This window comes from Medicago sativa, chromosome 3, assembly GCF_051527215.1.
Source record: "Medicago sativa cultivar Bolivia chromosome 3, Bolivia_mono, whole genome shotgun sequence".
In the NCBI taxonomy this organism is placed as follows: Eukaryota; Viridiplantae; Streptophyta; class Magnoliopsida; order Fabales; family Fabaceae; genus Medicago; species Medicago sativa.
In genome coordinates, this window is record NC_140751.1 from 10,107,521 (window position 1) to 10,130,215 (window position 22,695).

Genomic DNA, 22,695 nt, shown 5'->3' on the forward strand with positions numbered 1-22,695 from the left:
AGACTCATCGTTCCAACCGAATTGATCCCTCTTGAGCATATGGGTAAGAGGCATAGCTATTGTGGCATATCCTTTGATGAAGCGACGATAAAACCCAGTCAGGCCAAGGAATCCACGCAACGCTTTAACTGAATGAGGTAGAGGCCATTGAAGGATGGCCTGTACTTTGGCTTGGACTGGTTCTACACCTTGGGATGAGACAATGTGACCCAAATATTCAATTTGCTGTTGTCCAAATAAACACTTGGATTTCTTTAAGAAAAATTGTCCATCAGCTAGTGTCTGTAAGGTCTGCTGCAGATGTACTAAGTGTTCCTCAAATGACGAACTGTAGATGAGTATGTCGTCGAAAAACACAATTATAAACTTGCGCATAAATCGTTGGAAAAGTTTATTCATGGTGGCCTGAAAGGAGGAAGGGGCATTGCACAACCCGAAAGGCATGACCCTAAACTCGTAGTGGCCGTGGTGTGTTCGAAATGCAGTTTTCGCAATATCCTCTTCATGCATCAGAATCTGGTGATATCCCTGCAGTAAATCCAGTTTAGAGAACCAACGAGCGCCACCCAATTCATCTAATAATTCATCGACCGTCGGGATTGGGAACCGGTCTTTGATTGTGGAAGCATTCAATGCTCTGTAATCTACACAGAACCGCCAAGTGCTGTCCTTCTTTTTGACTAGCAAAACTGGAGAAGAGAAGGGGCTCGTACTAGGACGGATGACCCCACTCTGTAGCATCGTTGCAACCTGTTTCTCAATCTCCTGTTTCTGAAAATAAGGATAGCGATAAGGACGTACATTCACCGGTTGAGCTTGCGGGAGCAAATGAATTCTGTGTGTAATATCTCGTGCTGGTGGTAATGATGAAGGTGTGTTGAACAAGAAGGAGAACTGTTCCAAAACGGGTTCAATTTCCGAGGGGGCATTTTGGTGTGAAGGAAGCTCCAGGGGCAACACCTGAATATGAAAGAAGGATTGAATGGAATCCGTCTGGATCATGCGTTCCATTTGGTGAGCAGAGATGAGATGAAGACCACCATCAGTTTCACCCTTCAATTGGACGATAGACCCAGATTGAATAAACTTCATAGTAAGGTCATTGTAATCGGTCAGAATGGGTCCAAGGGATTTCATCCATTGTACGCCAAATACCAAGTCTGCGCCACTGATGGGTAACACCTGAAGATCTACTGAAAAATTGTGACCCTGAATATGAACTTGAACATTGGGACAAATTTGGTTGCAGTCGATAATGTTACCATTCCCTACCATCACCTTCAAACAACGAGTGGGTTGGGTTTTGAGACCCAATGATTTTACCAGCCTCTCCTGAATGAAGTTGTGGGTACTGCCTCCATCTATGAGTATCATGACCCGTTGTTGGGCTACCCGACCTGCCAAGCGTAACGTTTCTGGAGCTAAGTGACCCGATAACGCGTGGAAGCTGATTTGGGCTTGGGTTACATCTGGGTCATTGGTGGGTTCGGGTTGCGGGTCGGGTTGGAGTTGTATTTCTGTCGGATCTATGTCCATGTCATCGTCGGCGATAAGCAAGAAAAAACGCGACGAACACTTATGACCCGGACTGAACTTCTCATCACAGTTGAAACACAGACCCTTCTCTCTGCGAATCGCCATTTCCGTCGGAGAGAGACGTTTGAAGTGTGGTGATGGTTGTTTTGGTGGTGTGGGAAGGAGAGCTGGGGAGGGTTTGATGGTCGATGAGCTTTGTGTAAAAGGTGAAGAGTAGGTGTTACCTTTGGGACGGAAAGAACGGCGAGCGTCTGATAGTTTCTCTTCCTGCAGTCGTGCTAACGCCGCTGCTTGAATGAGGGAGAGAGGTTGTAGAGCTTGTACCTCTCGACGAATGTCCGGTGAAAGCCCTGAAATGAAACAGCTGAGAAGAAACGTTGGTTGAAGTCCAACGATGCGGTTGGCGAGGGTTTCGAAAGCAGCAAGATACTCATTGACGGACCCTTTTTGTGTCAATTTGAACAATGCCCCCTTTGGGTCTTCATATTGAGATGGTGCAAAGCGGATCTCGATCGCATGAAGTAACGCCGACCAAGATGTGAGTTGGCCGTTGCGAGCCATCCATTGATACCAACCGAGAGCCGGTCCCTCCATGTAAAACGAAGCGATGGTGAGACGTTCCGGTTCCGGCGTGGCGTGGTACTCGAAAAATTGAGAGATCTTGAAGATCCAACCCAAAGGATCGGTGCCGTCGAAGCGCGGAACATCAAGTTTCATACGATGGTTGCGATGTGATTCTGGAGTGGGTTGAGGTTGGTCATAGTGACTGGAGGTGAATGATTGTTCTTGGGTAGTGTTGAGGGATCCGAGCTTAGCTAAGATCTCATCGATCTTGGAAGCCATGGATGCTTGTGATTGAGCTAGAGAGGATTGATTTGCTGTTAGGGTGGTTTGATTGGCGGTGAGGGTTGCAATGGCTTCGTCAATTTGGTCGCTGGAGGAGGAGGAAGAGTTGCGGGTGGGTGCCATGGTCACAGCTCAATGAAAGCACCAAGTTGATAGGAGCAGTGTAAGAATCCCAGTTTCGAGGACTGGTACCTCCTAAGAATGAAGTTGAGAAAAGGGAAATTGATATTGCTTACTCTTAATTTAGTTCATACATCATTATATAGCAGAATGTAAATAACAGAATGCAATAAAAGTGGATCTACACTAGGCCTAACAAATCCTATGTTGCCAAGTGTCTATTCTAGAAGCTGCCATGCTCTTCTTCAGGTGTGATAATCTGTCAGGTACTTAGGTGCATTAGTCTTCCTTTTGGGCCTCACCTCAACTTGGGCCTCTGAGTCCTCTGTCCTAACAACATCCCACACCACAAGTCATCTCCACGCTCCTACAATCTCTTTCTATGAGTTATGAGTTGTTCTTGACACGAAATCAAAAAATAATTTGGATAATTATTGCAATTCAAATATAGATAATAATGTATCACAATTTATTTTATTTTATTTTGTTTATCTATCACAATTTATTAATCATATAGTGAATACAAATATTTGTGATTTTGAAAGTTATTAACCACGATTTTATGTCTATATTTAAATATAAATTATGGAAAATGGATATAATAATGGTAGCATCTTTCAACGTACAATTTTTAATACACTCTTTTATTGGTTAAAATTAATATAAATCACACTATATTTATACGTGATCCACATAATGTGGGGATTGGCATGGATAAAACAAAAACATATATTTTTATTTTTAGTTTAAAAATCTAATGTGTCTTGGTGGCCTTACCTGGCTCTGTGAGTTGGCTCTATGCGGAGGGGTTGTGACAAAGATTGAGATCTACTTTCTTAAATATTTTCAAAATGGGATCCCACCAATATCTCATTTCCGTTTATCTCTTTAATAAATTGTGTTATCCAATTCTACATCTTGACCCCACTAAGTGACATGGTAGCTGCAGCAAGAGACATCAATGGAGTGGGGCAAAGAATACTATCCAACTTTATGTTCTTGCCACCTATACAGCTCTTTCCCTATCTCCATTCAGTCTTCAGTCTCCATCTCCGAAAATCCATAGTGAGACCACAATAGTAACAAATTAATACGATATGTAATTTATTAGGTATAGTGTATTTTCCTACTTCTTCTTTTTTTGGTACAAAGTGTATTTTCCTTCTAATAAAAAGTAATTGTTAACTAAAATCTAAAATCAATTGTAGACAACTTGAGCAACAAAAAATAATTCGCATTCAGTTATGTAAGTTTTCAACGAAGGAGTTATGTGAGAGATCTCGTCATTAAAATGTAATTATATATTTAGTTGTGAAAGCCAATAAATTTAGCGTGAGATCATCAACATTACCCCATTCATGTTGAATTCCAATGAGAAAATCTAAATTCGGATCAAATGGTACAACTACCCCCGACATGTTTTTTTGTGTGAACTTGGTATCTATGCGCACAAGACTAATCGCTCGAGCTGGATAAGACCACGATAGATAGCAAAGTTCTCCCTAAGGACCCCTGCATATTCTGAATCTTTATTAAATTTATTATTCGCACCATTTCATTTAAAAGTGTCAGACAACAAACCAATTTCAAATGTTAATTGCATTTCGATAGCATCTAATCGAACATAATTAATTGAGTATTTCATTTCATTTTTTCTGATACAAGTACAAATATTCATATTGCCACTCTTCATTAAGAGAACCAATTTCAATTGATGTTATACAAAAATTCAAGATGATTTCCTTCCTGTCTTTTTAAATAAAATAATATGCCTTTAATTTGACCTAATGTGAAGAATGTTGCATGCATGCAGCTATCTTTGTCACTAAAATGGATGCTAGCATCCACTATTCTAATGTTACTTATCCTTAGCATGTAAATCTGTGAAATCCTCTTAGCCAACTGCATCTAAATCAGCATCAGCATCAGTCTCATCTATGAGTCCATCTTCAACTTCAGCATCTGCTTCCAATTGACCTGCTTCCTGACCGATATCAGTATCTGAGCCATTCTTCTGAAGTTCATCAGAAGTTGAGGTTCCACCAGGAAGAGCAGCAGCATCAAATTCCATAGGTGTTGCTGTGCTATCTGCTCTAATGCCTTCACCATCTATCTCAGTTGAAGGTGTAGCAGTCTATTCCACAACAAAAAATAATGACAAAGTGATTTCAGGGAATCAATTTAACATTGAATTCATTATTACAAATCAAATATAATAAAGAGGAGAACAAAGACAATGGAGAGAAGTAGAACGAAACAGATAGATGCATGCAAATTACAGTCTAATGATACTCTCCATCCATTTCATATTAAGTGTCACATTTGGAATATTTGTTTGTCTCAAATTATGTCATTTTAGAACATCAATGAACCATTAATTACCTTTTTCCACTAATATATCATTTTTTTATTGTATCTCAACGGCTTAACACTCACCCAAGAACACTTGGATGAGATGGTAAGGGAACTCTTCCAGCTTAACCAGAGGTCCCGGGTTCGAATTCAGCCCTGAGAATGCTGCAGTGTTAAATCTCGAGGGAGATCTTTGCCACCCATTGCGGTCTTACCCGGCTCAAGGGATTACTCTTTGCAGTTGTGCGTAGAGGATACCCGGTTCATTCGAAGAAAAAAAAAACTACTAACTACTACTACCTTTGTTGTCCATAAATATATGCCTCGTTTCAAATTACTATATACATTTTTTTTAAAAAAATATACCCCTTATTAATACAACTAATTTGTCTAGGCAGATGAAAAATCAGAGTTGGTCACATCTATACAAAACAAGGTATTTTAGTGACATTGATTCACAAAATCAACATATTAAGTACGCCATCTACTAATCTAAACATATTAAGTAGTATATTAGGACAGGTAGTATATTAATAAGGATACTTTATTAAATGAAGCTCATTTGATCATAGAAATTAGTATACTCAATGATTTTTCTAGGAAGTGTGTGTAACATTAAACGACACTTAATATGACACATGCGCAATATTAGAGTAACAATGTAGTATATGTTATCTGTGTATTTTGGCGTATGCCATTCGTGTAGCCTTATATCTGTATATAGGAAGTGTTAGTTGGTAACAGGGTTCTGTTACCATTCAGTTACATAAGAAGGCAGTCATGCTTCTCTTATAGTTCTATCATGTACATTCAATTGAAGGTTAGCAATCATCATATTCATAATCACAGTTCAGAATTCTCCAAATTATCTCTCTACACTTTACTTTCCTTGATTTTCTCTTATTTGCAAACCTAAAGTACATCTAAGTCTAACCTAACTACTGCACTCACTTGAAGGTGCATAATGTATTGGGCAATAAAACATAGACACTCCAAAATTAAAGTCATGCACATGATGGATATGTACCCAAACATTGTATGGATTTGGTACTTATGGGTGCATACCTAAGAAAAATAATTTTCAAGCAAAAAAGTTTGGATGCATCATACACATAAGTACTGTTTGGGTGCATATCAGTGCCCTACAGTTTGGTAAATAAAAAAGTATTATTGTGTAACAAAAGAAATTAAAAACTAAGTTTTTCTCATTTCTTTTGTCGATCACATTGATACTTTCATCATTACCTTGTGAATTACTTTCCTATTTTTAACTTTGTAAATATACTTTCCATGTCTATAAATATCACCTTTCCTAATTTCTTTGGTATATTTCTTCCTATTTTGATTTGTAATATAGTAAATTAGGAAAGCTTCTAGATAGTTATTAGATATAGTCGACATCTATAATCAAGGTATTTATTTTGCAAGAAATCATGCAAGTTAGCCTTATTGATCAAATCATTAAGTACCAATTCTTTTATTTATTTTTTTTTGAAGAACATTAAGTACCAATTCTATCTCCTATTCAGATAATTTAAATCCATTTTTCCTCTCAAATCTACATCTCTAAACTATTTGATCTTGTTTATAAAAGAGTAATGCTATTTCACGCAAGAGTTTTCTTACCGAAAGATTCATGAATTGATGTTAATCAATTAAATCTTGTCCTTTACTACAACCAACTATACTCAGTCCCTTCTTTAGATTATTTGACACCTCCTCTCATCGGTTTCTTCGTCATTTCATGTTTGTTAGGGCTTGAGATAATTAAAATACAGCTGGAGTGGATATATATATATATATATATATATATATATATATATATATATATATATATATATATATATAAGCAGAAATAATAGGGATGACGGCGAAATTAATTATGTAAATGAAGCCTATAAATAGAAGGGAGTTCGGAGTTGGTTAGAAACTCAAAAGATTTGCAAAGGAGGGCATTGTAATCTTCTGGCAACACTCACAAGAGGGAATTAATGATGTAAATGAAAATCACTGGTTTAGTACGCAAAATCTTCAAACAATCTTAAAAACCAGTTATAAACAGTTATTAACGGTCCATGTTTGGACCGAGGCCCACGTTAGAGGGATCCTAAAATTTTATTTTATTATATATTTTAAAATAAATTTATTTTAACATACTCACACCTTAAATTTGTTATAAATCCCGTATCCGTGCAATGTAATTTGGGCTGTCTAGTTTACCATACTTTGTGTGTCGCCGTGTTTCTGTGTGAGCGAGTGTATTTTAATCTCTTTTTCTCACAGGTTACGAGAAGTCCAAGGACCAGCTGAAAGCATGAGTGAAGGGTGAGGGCCTGTTCTCTCCAAGAAAGTTAGATACTAGTAGGCTAATTGGCCATAGGAATACCCAAGTTTCAAATTCATAAAGAAAATTGCATCTTATTTGCGCGGCGCGCGAAAACCAAAGGATTGGAATATATTAATGCATTAACCTCTTGTGATAAGATTACATTGTTAGCTCCAGTTCAAATATAATCATAGAAATAGAAACACAGGATAAAACAACAATCAGTCAAAAAGCCTTTTCCCGCAAAAGAACATAAACTAAAAATCCTCTCAACAATTTACGGCTTCTTGTGATTGATAGAAACCAAAGAACAAAAACCAGGCAACCAGCAACAATGGGAACCACTAAAAAATTATTCTCTTGAGAAGATGTAATTAAAAAAGAAATATGGGAAGTTGGATCTGAATCAAGAAACCTGATTTTCTTCAACTTGATTAGCAGCTTTTTTTGCCTCTTCCTTTTTACCACGTTTACTTCTGTCATTTGGTTTAGCTTGGTATTTAGATTGGACATCAGACGGCAAAAGTTCTAGTGGTACAACCCCTTCAATTCCATATTCAGTAAACTGCAACAATATATACATATAAAACTCAATTAATCCGAAAAAGTTAAGCAGACAATAAATGTAGATTAAAAGTTAAGTTTACCTTAGAAAAACCCTCCAAGTCCTGCCGTGCTGAAAGACGAAGACCTTTCCAACAATAAACCTAAGTCAAAAGGAAAGATAGATAAATAAAAATGTACACTCTACAGTAGAATGTTGAATATTAGACGATAAAATTGACCCTTTAAGATGATTTTATTTTGGTAAAATATATTGGTTTTGACTTAATAGAGGAAGGAATACTTTATGGCAAGTTGCTATATATGCAGATGTTTTTTAATGATGGTTGCAATGAAATGGCCATATTATCAACGAACTTTTCTTCTTTTCGTCTCACTATAGCGTAAGATAGCTGTTTTGATGCCTTGTTCTCAGTTTATTTGTATGTCTTTACTAAGTGTTAACTGAAAAGAAGCTGAAGATCTCCTTTATATCATTGTTATGTTTCCACATTGTTCTTTTTTTTCCTTGTTTTCCTAGAGATCATTCCTTATCCTATTTATTTATATTATTCTTTTGTTCAAATAAAAAGTATTCTTGCATCAATTCATTTTTCAAAGATAGATTACTTGCTCCTCCATTGAGAGTTTAGTTATAAATCTCAGTCTGGCTACATAATAGATGATAGGCAACTTGAAGAAGAAAGTGGTAGATGGGTACAGAACAGAGGACGTGAATCAGTATAATGCAAATGAGTGTAGGGGTAGCTGGATTTGAATAGAAAATGTAGGAAGTGGCTGGCAAATGCTGGTGCTTGATTCATCCAAACAGAAAAGAAGAGACGTGTTTTTGCCTGTGAGAACTGAACAAGGGCTTCAAACCCCTTTTTCTAAGCAAAAATGAAGACATCCCCTTTAATCCCCAAAAAATTACAGCAGTAACATTCTCGAGGGAAACATAAGCTTATAGATGGGCTACAAAGTTACGGTTGCAACTCTACAATTTCAGCCATTGTAGTGGCTGCAACACTGAAGTGAAATGTAACATGATGCAGAAAAATAGCAGCCAGAGGTTGCAACGCAATACTTTGTTGCAATGGTGCCACAATAACACACTGTAGATAACTATGCTTGAGAGATTCTTAATCTAAATTGTTGTCCCCTGTAATTTAACAAATATCACAGCCCTCTCCTAAGAGATGAATATGTATATATTTGTCTAATTTACCCTCAAGCATCTCTAACGAAAGAAAAGTGTATTTTGCCTTTTTCTTTTTCGCAATTGAATTTTACATTTTTTTAAGTAGTAGCAGCAATGAAAATGCTCTTCCTTAAATGTCGGTATTGCCACCGCAAAGACCACTATTGGCAATACGGACCCTGGAGCATTAGGTTATAACCTAGTATGCATTTTATAGGTTTCTGTCTTTTCCTTAAATTTGTTTGAGGGTGGGTTTATCTTTTTAGCTTCTCATTGCTATTCTGTCCATGGCTGTTTCAAGAGAATTTCCACCTTCGGAATGTTCTTTTTCTGTTTTTCCTTCATTTCCTAAAATAAAATTTCTACTTCTACTACCCAAAATATTAAGCAGGGCATTACCCGATTATTCTTGTGGTGGTATTCAGCTTCTATTCCAGCAGAAGGATCCATCTGTAGTTTCATAAATGCAAAGAATTTCAATATTTAAATTAAATGAAAAAAAGGTTACAACTTGGATGATGGGAAAAAATCATAATAACCAAGCCTGCAATATTAGGAAAGGAAAAAAAAACCAATATGTCCATCGCTGTTAATAAGGAAAACTTACATCTTCAGCCAACGGTTTCCAGTACTCCAGAATTGAAGGTGTTTGAACACGTTGAGGATCAGTTAAAGCATTCTGGAAATTCAAGAAATTTGGTGTAAATCAGTAATTAAGTAAAGTCAAACAATATTATGATGACCAATAGAATGGAAATGAAGAAATATTTTTTAACCAAAGAAAAAAATAATCAATATAAGTAGAATATTATATTGTAAGCTGAGGACTGCTCAAGCCTTATATGTAATACTTAGGCCATATATCTAATCAGTATGTGATCCTCACACCCAGCACAATGATGGTGCTGGAGGACAGAAGGCAGTCCAAAATTTCCGCAATTAAGGTGGCTAAGAGAAGACCACAATTAAGGAGCGACCCAATCCAAGGGTTTGTAAGTAGCGATCGGAGGAACCACAACTGTCTATTTTTTTCTAAACTAATTTTCCTTTATTATTTTCATTGACGGTTATATTGAGTATTGACATAATAATGAATTATCATAAAAATAGGAAAGATTTATATACGTTGTGAAGCATATGGGGTTTGACTAAGCAACTCAAAAGTCTAAACCTACAACCAGAGCACTTTGATGTTAAACATGCCACTATCTACACATACTTCTAAGTTCTAACCCTAGTGTTCAGCATCCACAAGAGTCAACTTCTACAGAACTAGACCTAGCATATTTAGTACAAGCCACAAGTTCTGTAAATAAAAATATACCGGATTTTGATCTGCCCACTTCCACAACTGAGACAGTTCTTTGTTACCCAATCTCCATCTTGGCTTACTGAAAATTAAGAGACAGAACAGCGTAAGCAGACAATCTGAGCATGGTGAATAGGACCCATATAAATAGTAGCATAAGAATAGAAAGAAATCTACAATGGTTTATGATTAAACACTAATTTTGTTCTATAAAGCACGAAGCCCCTCATGCACCTATGGTTTTGCCTAGTTGTATTGTGTATGCTTGTAACATCAACTTGGAATTGATTTTTGTTGTTCTGATCTACTTCATTTTTTTACTTAGTTAACTACTTTTTAAATTGAACAAATATGCCTTCTACGTTTCTAGCGTTTAAGTTTCAAATAAGTTCATTATTGGAGACATCACATGTTACAAAAGCAAATAATTGTGTTGTTTCAAAACTGGTTTCACATTGCACCCTCCCCACCAAAGAAAAGGAACTCAATAGAGGAAGAGACTTGGTGACCTACAGGCTACAGTGAAATGTGAAACCGTAAACACACACATCCATCACTGTTTATATATTCACATATAAGTTCATTATTGTTTACGGTTTATATAAATTCATGTGGATTCCATGGAAAACACTTCAATTAATTTCAAAGGTAACATTGATGGATGTGTGTGTTTACGGTTTTACCCCTTTAATCGACAAGAAATATCACAATGTAATATAAACACATTATGAAGGGTATTACCATGAAGAGGAGCACTAGCAATACTCGCACTAAACTATCTTTCCAATACTCACTCTCTTATTGGGTGAAATTCATGTGGATCCCATCATATTGGGAGTGGACCCCACATGAAGTGTTGAGACTCACGTGATTTTCACTGAATAAGAGAGTGAGTTTTGCAAAGTGAGTGTTAGAGTGGGTGTTGCTAGCACTAAACTTATCATGAATCCATTAATTTTACATGACACTCATTTTGAGACATGAAACAAGGGGTAGGTATTTTTTTTTTACTTCACAGGATCAAAACAAGGTTAGTACTTCTTTCACGCAACTGACAACATCAAAAGAAGGCCATCAATTGCGGCAGTGTAAATTGCATGTCAGTAGAAATGAATTTGAATGAATCAATAACTTCTATTCAAATTGAGAAGTAATTCTCTATTTAGAGCAACATCAATGCAAAACGACAGCAATACAATTGCTGAACATATGAATTCAGAAACAAAGACCTTGAAGAAAGGAGGGTTTCATTATTCTCATTCTTGGAGATTACGAGCGATTTATAATCCTATAAACTAAAGCCATTATTATTACACGATAAATAATTTGTTAAACAAAAAGCATACCGTTTCTTCGACCCATCTTGTACCACTTTCTTCTCTGTAGGTTGTTTTTCATATGGTGGGCAGCCGTCACGTTTCCACCACACCTAGAAAATACATGAAAGGCATTTATACAACTAGTAAATATATTATTGATGTTAAGGATAACTGGGAATCACATGTTTATATGCAAGAGAACAAACGGAGGAAGTGCTGGAAGATGCTCACCCAATTCTTTTCTCGTTCTAATATATGCTCAATTTTGTGAAGGAACTCTTTGCCTTTGGGTGGAGTCAGTTCAATAAGTTTTTTAACACGTTCTTCACATGATGTGATCTCATCTTTCTGAATTACAAAAGGAAATGAGTTACATGTGAACAATACATTTTCAATCAAAAAAGCAGCTACTATAACCTTAGAAAACGCTAAAATAAGGTCCTTTCTCAGATGACGGGAAAGTAAAGACAAAAATAACAAAGGAGGTGTTTGACGGTGTACATAATACAACCTGATATCCAACAAAATGGAGGATACTGCCATAAAAATAAACTTACCAAAACTAATAGGGGCATACTGCAGCTAAATATTGCTTTTAGGGAAAACAAAAGATCATGTGTTGTCAATTGCAGAAAAACCATATTACATTCTGTCCCTATTGATTGAGAGTCGTATTTGCGGCTAGCAGTTTGTTCAAATTCTGCTACACTGCGATGTTATAGTGGTACTATAGCGGTTTGTTAAAATTCCAGTACACTATAGAGCTACTATTTGAAAACACTAAAAAGAACTGTTTGTTGAGCACAATGTATTAAATGGGAATCTTGGATTCCCATCTCCCATTTGGGAATGTTTTGCTAGGAAACAAAATACTTTTATAAAAATCCTGTCAATGTTAGTTTCCTCGGAATACTTTTTAGAACACATTCATATCAAACATGCAAATTAATATTTTTTTTTTAATATTTTTAAAAATTTCCCTAACAAACACCCCTAAGAGAAACAGTAGAAATCATTTCATGTAAGCCAATAATTGCAATTAACAAATATTAGGTGCTAAGGAAGGCATGTAATGTTTTCATAACTAAGAGTATGAAAATTAGGTACAAGCCAATGTAGCTGTGTTACCTAAAGAGTTCAAAGAAGGCGGTACTAACCATGGTTTCAGATGGCAGATCCTTGTCACTTTTTCCAGGGGCCTAAAAGCAAATGACGGAGAAACCACCGGCTAATATTAGATAAAAAACTAAATACTATTTCTACATCACATAGAAATTAGTCTTCATAAAATTATTACCTTCAAATAATTAAACAATATGAGACACTGCACAAGAACATGGCGTCGAAAACTTGGATCCTTCAACTATCAAGAATTCAACCGATAACAAGAAACAAACAAGAGAGAATACTGAGTCAGGCCTTGAATATCTTCGCAGAAAAAAATAATGACACATTTTTAGCAGTAAGCATTAAGACTTGGCCAAACTGCTCACCTCTAGACCCATTAATTTACTGCTTGTGAGATATTTTATACTAAAGTTAACTGCCTCTTCTTCCAAATTATTAGCATCTCCCTCTTCGTCACTTAAAGGTTGTGCTTCAAATGTATTCAGTACAACCTTCAATCCAACAAAAATTCTTATGTAAAAAGAAAAGAACAGAAGCAGTTTGATAATTGAGAAAAAAATGCATGCATGCAGACAAAAAATTATAAAATAAAAGATTACCAACAAGCTGGAGGTGAACTTTTTCCACTTAAATGTAGAGTGAATTATAGGAGCAGGGTTGGAAAAATATTCCTGCATCAAGTTAACAGAGACTGATTAAAATATTTGTTTTAGGTTCTTTTATTGAAAGAAAATAAAAAACTGTCCTGCAGTATGTAGTCGAAGTTGTAAAATTTCTGCTTTAACATGTAGAAGTAGAACCATTTATGACAAATTCTATATTGAAAATCGTATCAAATAGCAAGGCAAGCCTCAAGTTGAGAAAAAGGAATAGACTTCCCTATCAGGAACTAAAATTTCAATGAAAACTTACCTGTAAGCCCCAAAAAGTTTCATAAAAATTGAAATCAATGCATATGCCTGGAAAGCATGGAAAATAAATTATTAGCTGGAGAAAAAAAATATAAACTTCAATTAATAACTTGTATTTATAAGAATGAATTAAGAATGGCAATCAAGCAAGCTAAGACAATATGCAAGGACGTACCTTCTACAGGTTCTTTCTCATATTTTGTTTCATTTGATGTGTTAAAAACTCCCTTGATATTTAAGGCTGCAAAAGTTTATCAAAAACAGCAAAGTGACGAGGCGCTCAATAAAATGAAATTTAAAATATCAGTTAAGATAAACTTCACAGAACTGTACCAGATCGCTCTGATAATGGAAAGAAATGAGCCAGAAACATGAGAATTCTTCCGCAAAAGACCACATCATTTGCCTACAACATCCATACAAACACATTGAATTATGGCAATCATGGGAAGAATAATTTATCCTACATAACTCTAACTTAATACTCATTCAATATTACAATGCTGAAGAGAAGTTTATCATATAGCTCGACCTAGACAGTTAAAGGGAGGAAAGAGAGAGACATTTAGGGATGGAGGAAAACAGGAAAGACAAATGAGCACTCAAAGTTTAAACAAATCCAAACGCACGAAGCAGGAATATTATAGATTTGTATTTAGAGACAGTAATCAGCTTTAAAGCTTTAAGTATAATAGGACATAAACCATGCTCAATGTACCTTTGAAAGACGGCGAAGTAGTTGATTACAGGTTCTCAGCATCACAAGTTTTCCTCGAGCAAAAAGTTCTTGCTGTGTGTCATGCGAACGTATAAGTTCCACATAAGTACAGGTCAGTTATACAATACCCCTGCTCTAAATCATTAATTAGAGAAGCACAAAGAATTACAAACAAATGAGGAATGTACCTTTCCCAATATATCTTGTTTACTCTCTATATAGCCAAAAATATCCTTGCAGTTTTTCATTGTAGACATTTCTGTCAAATCTTCCAACAACTGAAAAATCATTCCACCTTCAATGTGTTCCTTCTCACACAGATATAGCACTATATCTGAAAAACGAAAAAAACAACATACAAACATAAATATAAAAGAATAGCAAGAAGAATTTACAGTTAAGATGTTTAGGATTTAACTGTATCTCATTAAAGCATTGCTAAATGGTGCACAGACCAAGAAGACGAGGAATGTGGCCTTGGGTAGTTTCATTAGCATCAATTGATTGCCCGTATTGCATTACTTCCTCCCCACACTGTACTGCTGCCGACTGAACCAGAGTGTGAACATATTAATACAGGCCATAAAGAGACATAAACAATGAAACAATAAAACAAAGAGGGGAAAAGAAACAGCATTAGATAAGTTTATATTTGAAACGGTTTTTCTGAAAATGCTTAGTTTACAGTTCACTTTATACAAGTCATCTAAGCATCTTGAAAAAACTGCTTACTTTACCATTTGATAAACTATAAACTACATGTGAATTCAAAATAAATAAGAGTAAAATGAAAACACTTCAAAATATGCAAGTCAATGGTAAGTAAATACATGCACTAGCAAGAAAACAAACAGAGTGTGTCATAAAAAACATGCATCCCAGATGAAAAACATGTCTAATTTTACTGAGAAAGAAAATAAGCATTGAAATTTGAATGCCAAAATAGTTAAACCGACATTACAGTATAGTAACAAGGAAACTGCTATACTAATGAGTAATGATTGCATTGTTCCCAAAGTAAAGGGTATAACCAAATAAGTATCATTCCATAACCATTGTATTAGCATAAGAAAATGTATAAGGTCAGTATTATGCATCAAAGCTGTACTTGCAGTGAGTACAATACTGAAACTAGAGTTTAGTATCTGATTAGGTCATGCCTTAAGAATGGTGTCAAAGGGGTTATTTATAGCCTGATTAGGCCTCTTATTCTGTGACTTAATCCCTAAGTCACACGAGATAAGGAGAAACATGTGTATCCCCCTAAATCCGGATATTCCGTCCGAATATTTGGCCCCAAGGTTCGGGCATGATGGTTTCGGGGGATAAGGAAAGGGACGTGCCCTTGCGTAGGCGTAGGCGGCATCCTTGTATAGGGCCAGTGGGTCCTTACATGAATATTGGCGGTCCAAAAGCCATTCTTCTAAGTGATTAGTAAAATATTGTGTCTAGATCTCTCTCACATCTCCTAAGAACTCTCGTGTTCTTTAACATAGAATTATAGCAATATTGTCTACCTTTAAACTAAGGATTTGGCTCATGACCAAATCTTTAACAGAAAAAATAAAATAAATTTAGTATCTTAATCATGCATAAAAGACACACCAAAGAAAAGAAAGAAATATAAAACTCCATTGGATTTTTCAAAAGAAATTTTATAGAATCCAATTAGATTAGCATTCTATATTCGACTAGCACATCAGGTGTAATCTATGAACAAGGGTAGCAGTTAAACATACCACGAATTCCTGAAGTAGCAGCCGTAGAATGTTCTCTAGGGATTGGTTCTCATCTTGGGCTAATTTTGTTTGTCTCTGTTAATCATAAATCAATTAAATTAACCACAACCTTTAACATTGTCATTATCAAAGTTACTAGAAAAGGGAACCTCGGGACATGAATCATGAATGAACAATTTAAGTCAAAAGACAACCATATTATATTTTTAACAAGTTATAGATACCCCATAACCAAAACCCATTTGAAATTTAAGAGTCTCTCGCCTTTTTCCTCATTGTTCCCTAAATACAAATCTCTTCCATTTTGACAAAAATCCAGAATATCACTCCATCCCAAAGAAAATAAAAATACGTCAACAGAATGATATGCATGACAGAGGGCGTGTATGGATTGCCTTATTTGAGTTTATCTGCTGGCATAAACAATTGTTAGACTGTTTGGCAGAGCTTATAGAAACAACTGATGGCATGTCCATAAGTTGGTTGTAGCTTATTTCAATTAAGTCTCCAAGACAGCATATGAAAACAATTTATAACTTATATGAAAACAGTTTGACTTTTATTTATTTTTGGTATATCTTATCCATAAGCACTTATATGATAAGCTCTTATGCTATAGGTGTTTAATGAAGATGTTAATCCAATCAGGGCCCAAATCAACCCCCCGCACCCTCACTAAGGGTCCGTTTGGATTAGCTTATTTTAGAGCTTACATAAAACAGCTTATGCAAATAAATAAGTTTTTATGTATTATTTATAAGTTTTTAAGGTAGTTTATGAAAAAACAGCTTGTGAAGATACAATTTTCATTAGTGAGAGCTTATAAATTAAAATAAAAGCTTATTTATTTACATAAGCTATTTTTCATAAGCTCAAAATAAGCTCAATCCAAACGGGGCCTAAATCTACTACATCCATAGTTTGGAAATTAGTTCAGCATTGTTCATTATAAATCTGTACTACAATTATACTGGAATGGAGTTAGAGGCAGTTTAGATAAACTTCTCCATCAACACTTACAAACTTATATGAATATTTTTGTATGAATTTTAATGGGGAATCTTCGATGAACTAGAGGCTAATCCAAACTGACTCAAAAGAATTTCAAAATATACCTGAGGCTTTATTACTTCTTGAACAGTCTGCAAAGCAAAACTTTCAGGTGGCCCAGGTTGCAATATGGCCCGTTTAAATACCTCCTGCAAATAACAATAAACCAAACAACACACAACCAGTGAATTCAACAATCGAACAATGGGAAAAAAGCTTATCTAGGGCCTCTTTGTATTGACTTATTCAAGCTTATCTACTGGCATAGGTAATTGTGTGAATGTTTGACAAAACTTATGAAAACAGCTTATGACATGCTCATAAGTTGCTTTCAGCAGCTCTCAAGGATAACGTAGTGTATATTTGGTTCCACCTTTTGGAGGTGACAAAACTGGTTATAGAGGTGTAGAATTGATTTTGACAGGTTAGGTTCTTCTAAAGTATAATCGATTCTACTTGAATCTAGAAATTGTAGCTTCTGATTCTAGAATTGATTTTTACACTCAAATTTGCTGCTCAACTCACTTTTACATCAATATATCCAAACATAAATCACTTTACATTCAACTCACCTTTAGCCAGAATCAATTCATTTGCAAAACCAAACATACACTTGTAAAAACAGCTTATACGAAAACAATTCGACTTTTTTTATCTTTTGCTATAGTAGAAATAACTTATAATAAGCGCTTACAGATGATAAACGTTTATACTATCAGTAGTAAATTAAGTTGTTTATCCAAACAGGGCCTTATTTTGATACTATAAGCTTAAGCACTAGTAAACAAATAATCTACTTCCCTATATAAACCCAGAACCTGTAACCAATCAAAAATAAACAAATAAATAAACAAACGCATTATTTAAGCAATATAAACAAATGGGTATAAGGGATTATATAAAAATTGAAACTTTGTGACAATGTTTCACAGAAAAATTGAATTGTGAAAAGGAACAAAAGAGAAAACGGAACTTACCATTATGGAGTTTGAATTGAACACAAACCCTTATTCTATTGAACTTCAAAGCGTTGAATAATTGTTAAAAGAATTGATTTTTTTGAAGAAATCGTGATTATGTGCAGAAAGAGAGTGATATGTTTTGAGTAAAAACACTAAACACGAAAACGCTGCGTTTAACTGTATGCTGTTTTTTTTTTTTTTTTTTTTGATAGGGTGTTTATTTCTATTAAAATAATTCAACTAGCAGTATTAGTATATCGTGTAAATATTTTTTAAAAGATCGAAATAATAAAAAAAAAACATTATAAATAAATATATATATATATATATATATATATATATATATATTCTGTAATTTAAAAAAGAAAACTCTTCATTTTTCTGTAAATCGTCAGTTCAAACACACTATAAAGATTTGTGTTCTATATGAGCTACGTGTCGAAGTGTATTTATTTGTATGTCATTTATTTTATTTTATTTTGTATTAAATGGGGCCTAAGCAAAAAAGAAAAAACAACTACATTAAAACTACCTTTAAAAACTTTAAGGAAAAAAAAAACTGCCCATAAAAAAAATACTACAACAAAACTAAACGAGGGAGAACCACACCCATATAAGCATCTGATAAATGGAGAACCACACCCCTATAATCATATGATAAAACTTGAGACACCCTTGGAGGAGGTTTTTCAACTTCATCAAACTGTTCCAAGCAATACGGTAGTAAGTTATCATGTCCATAGAGATTGTTGTTTCGCCTGACATTTTGCTAAACTTATAATTAAAGTAGTAAAATGGAGGGAGTTTGCAAGTTCGATTTGATTGCGCAAAGCGGGTTGATTTGATTGCAAAAATAATAAAAGGGTGTTGATTTAGATTACTAACTTTGATTAGGATTCTTCAAATCTCCTCCACCTCTTCGTTAGACTTATTGCAAATATGTCTATCAATTATGAACTAAGGATTATATAAAAGTGGTTAACTTCGTGGGATAGATCCCTCCAGATGTCATGTTGTTCTTCATCACGCCAAAGGTCATATGTGCACTACAATGAAGGATTGTTACTTCTCTAGGCTTTCGTACACATTGATATTGTTATTAAGTTGAGGACTTACATTCTCACAGGTAATAAAACGAGATAAATGTTGAAATTCCTAAACTGTCACATAAAGTAACCACATTGCATACGAATCTTAGAACATAGTCATGTGCCCTAAAGTTCTCTAATAAATTAAAGATATTAAAATAAAATATTAAAGCAAGACTTCAATCTTAAACTCTGATATAAGTTCATCTGCAAACTAGGTATGTCACACTCCTTAGTGCAAGAAAGCATTAATGCACGAAATATATGAAAATTAAATATAAACTAGGATCATAGCTGAACAGACGATTTGTATTAATAAAATTCAACAAATAAATAGAGGTTCATCTTAGAACCCTAACCAAAAGGTTTTTAGTTACACATGGTAACAAAATACATAATCAAAAAAAAAAAAAAAACATACTCTGGAACAAAAAGTGGAGGTCGTGTGGACTCGTCTAGAACCACCAAATTCTGAATGAATATTTATGTGTGGAAGGAGCTCTATTTATACGCATATTTTTAGCTGAGTTTGCATTGAAATTATGGGCTTTTCCCCCACAACCTACAGGAAAAAAACAACAAAATGCTATTTTTTTTTACAGAACAACACACGTGTGGTTGAGTGCAGAGCACATGTCAGCTGATAAAGAGAAAATGCTCTCTGTCCCATGCGCTTAGGTAGTGTGAGGCACGCGTAGGGCCTCACAACCTTAGGTGTGGATTTCACCTTTTTTTTATTGTTCTTTGATTGTTTTCCTTCTCCGACTTGTTCTGAGGACTTAGGAAAGAATTTTCCCAATTTGTAATGTCTTCAAAGCTTTATTGAACCTTGATAATCTTTATTTCATATCTTTCAAAACGTCCAAGAGGTATTTTGATTGCTGAATTGCATGATTTGTTAATAAAAGACTCAAAACACCTATGAAATTGTCTAGTTTACGAAATTAACATAGTTACATGACTCAATTGAAAACAATACAAAATGTTTCTCAAGCCATGGGAAACTTCTTTAAAATCCTTTATAATGACTCAATTTATCTACAAAACTAACTCAAAATCCTTTATAATGACTTGTTATCACAACCTCAAACTTAAATTTGTTGCTTGTCCTCAAGTATCGAAAATAGCTAAGATTAAAATTTGTTTAATTTTTTTTTTTAAAAAGTATACCTTTCCGGAGAGGGTTCTCAGATTATCATTCATTCAACATCCAACCTTGACTAATTTACCACTTTCATGCAAGCATGACAGACTTAGAGAAGATTGTTCATACTCTCCACCATATTCTTTTCTAATATGTCATCCTAAAGCCAGTAATATTATTTTCTAATGTATTATCATAAGACATTAGAGATAGTCATGGTTATTTGTCCATTCCAGTCGACATGTTAATGCACCATGCTATGGACTTGAATAAACTCTAAATAGACATTCAAAGTCATCAATATCACACACACTTTAGAGGTCTTTCAAGATTATAACGTGACATTGTTTTTAGGTGGGATATATTTAAAAAAGTAAGCTAACTAACAACTTGCAGTTAGATTATAAGCTACGAATCCCTAAATTGTGAAGTACTGTCAATATTCCTTCTTTGTACCAAAACAACATGGGTATTCGTAGAACTACTTATTCAAATTTTTCTAGAGACCAACTTTTTGGCTTCTATTTTTTTTTTTTGTAGACCATTTTTGTGGTTTTGTCTACAATTTTCTTTCTTTTTCATTTTTTTTTTTATAACCAAGTTCTATTAGTACCTCACCCCAAACTTAAGATGTTAGTAATTTTAAAGAATAACATAAACTTAGTTTCAAACCATACCAAGTTCCTTAGATTCTATCTAACTCCAAGGTAAATAGATAAACATTGTAGGTTCAAACTTATGATATGATTTGTCAACAAAAACAACAAAAAATAATTGCATGGAGGCTCAAAGTTTTTTTTTTTTTGGTCAAGGGAGGCTCAAAGTTTTAATAATAATAATAATAATAATAATAATAATAATAATAATAATAATAATAATAATAATAATAATAATAGTAGTAGTCGCTTAAAAAGTGTTAAAGTATCAAACAAGTGTCTCATGTGTATGATAATATGACCGATAGTCCGTAGAGGATGGCCGCCACACATAGTGAAAGAATTATAGTAAAAAAGGGAAAATATTTGGCATAAATTCTCACTGATTATGCTTTAGAGAAAACATATGGTTATTATGATGTGTATCTTCTACGGTACGCCCCAGTAATTATCGTAATCTTTAACTTTAGGGGTAAAACTAGCTTTTTGTTGTGATGGTAATGATGATTTCTAAGACAGAAACAACTTTTGAAAATTTTGAAAGGGAAAGGTTATATAATTGATGCAAATTAATCAAACATAGTATGAGTAGCAAACAATAAGTGACTAACCTGACTAAAATTAAAAATTGAATGAAACCAAATAAATACTACTGAGTTGCCTCTCATTCAGCTCTTGTTTAACGTTATTAGCTTCACACCTTCACCATTGTTTGAGTGACTTATATGAAAGAAAAAATATGTCATCCTTCTTTTTCCTCTTGTTTGGTTAGGAACTCCATTAATTTGGCATAGAGAAGTCAATGTTTCAATTTTCCTTCGGTAAGCTATCATAATTTGTGCCCTCCCTTCAATGAGATTCTTGTTGCAAACAAGTCTTACTTTGAATCTACAATGTCATGTAGTTTGATGGAAAATAAGAGTGGCATTTGATGGCTTCACTTGAACTCTTACCGTCTTTCTTAACATCGATGACGACATCAAGTTAATGCTTTCAACAAGACCAGACAAAATTTCTTTTATAGATAACTTCTCAATTGAGTTGAAACTTCTTGGTTCATTTTTCTTTGGAGGTAACCGTCTTTGAAAGATGATATTACAACTTCCCGTTAGGGCAGACTCTTCACTCTTCAAATTCCGCTTTTTGGAAAAAAATTCTTTCATATATTTTGAGTAAGAAGGCATTTTCTCATCTTTAAGCAAAGAGATGTTGATTTGTAAACTAGTGATCACTTCCATAATTATTTTTTAGGAAAATGACTATCATGCTCTTCATCCTTTTCCATGGAACAACTTATCCCTCTTTAATTTATTTGTGCATCTTGGATCCTTCATCTTCTGTGGAACCTTCTTTTGTAGAACCGACTACAAATTTTCGTGAGCATCACAAATGTATTTTCTTTTGGTTCCCTTTTTGTTGAGAAGAAAATTTCATGAATTTTTGAAATTAGGGTTTTGTTCTAACATATTGATGAACGGAATGATGATTAAAATTTTTGCTATGAGCTTCAAGAATTCTTCTTGTTGTTGATCCTTTCTTTCTTTTCGTTCGAGTAGGATTAGACTATTGTTGAGGTTTCTTTAGTCAATAGCTGGACTATTTTTCTTCAGTAACAATGGTAAGATTCAGATCACCCCATAGGATAGGTATTGTTATAATGACTGAATTAGTTTGTAGTAAAGTAATCCACACATTGTTACCTGAAACAACCATAAACAAAATAATACCCAAGTATCATTGTGCTATC

General features: G+C 34.5%; 1 protein-coding gene across 2 annotated transcripts; it reads right to left on the reverse strand.

The window, feature by feature from the left end:
* Positions 1–4,117: 4,117 nt before the first annotated feature.
* LOC146935588 (THO complex subunit 1-like) lies at positions 4,118–18,189 on the reverse strand. Of its 2 annotated transcripts, none has more exons than XM_085750749.1 (21): positions 18,076–18,189; positions 17,164–17,247; positions 16,049–16,123; positions 14,765–14,858; positions 14,498–14,643; positions 14,310–14,381; positions 13,925–13,997; positions 13,767–13,832; positions 13,593–13,639; positions 13,280–13,351; positions 13,046–13,171; positions 12,850–12,915; positions 12,710–12,751; positions 11,784–11,900; positions 11,580–11,662; positions 10,249–10,315; positions 9,532–9,603; positions 9,324–9,374; positions 7,828–7,887; positions 7,596–7,745; positions 4,118–4,636 (listed from the first exon to the last, which is right to left on the reverse strand). In XM_085750749.1, exons 1-21 carry the CDS (start codon positions 18,076–18,078, stop codon positions 4,397–4,399), a joined length of 1,806 nt encoding a protein of 601 aa, XP_085606875.1. In that variant the 5' UTR covers positions 18,079–18,189; the 3' UTR covers positions 4,118–4,396. The 2 variants fall into 2 exon arrangements, with proteins under 2 accessions (XP_085606875.1, XP_085606876.1); XM_085750750.1 differs by having other exon boundaries at positions 14,728–14,858.
* Between the last annotated feature and the right edge of the window lie 4,506 nt (positions 18,190–22,695).

Bases quoted from the DNA above. Each gene is read 5' to 3' on its own strand.
- LOC146935588 (XM_085750749.1), bottom strand. The intron at 13,833-13,924 runs GTACAGTTCTGT...AAACTTTTGCAG, and splicing joins TCCATTATCAGAGCGATCTG to CCTTAAATATCAAGGGAGTT. The intron at 10,316-11,579 runs GTATGCTTTTTG...CTTAATTTTCAG, and splicing joins CAAGATGGGTCGAAGAAACG to TAAGCCAAGATGGAGATTGG.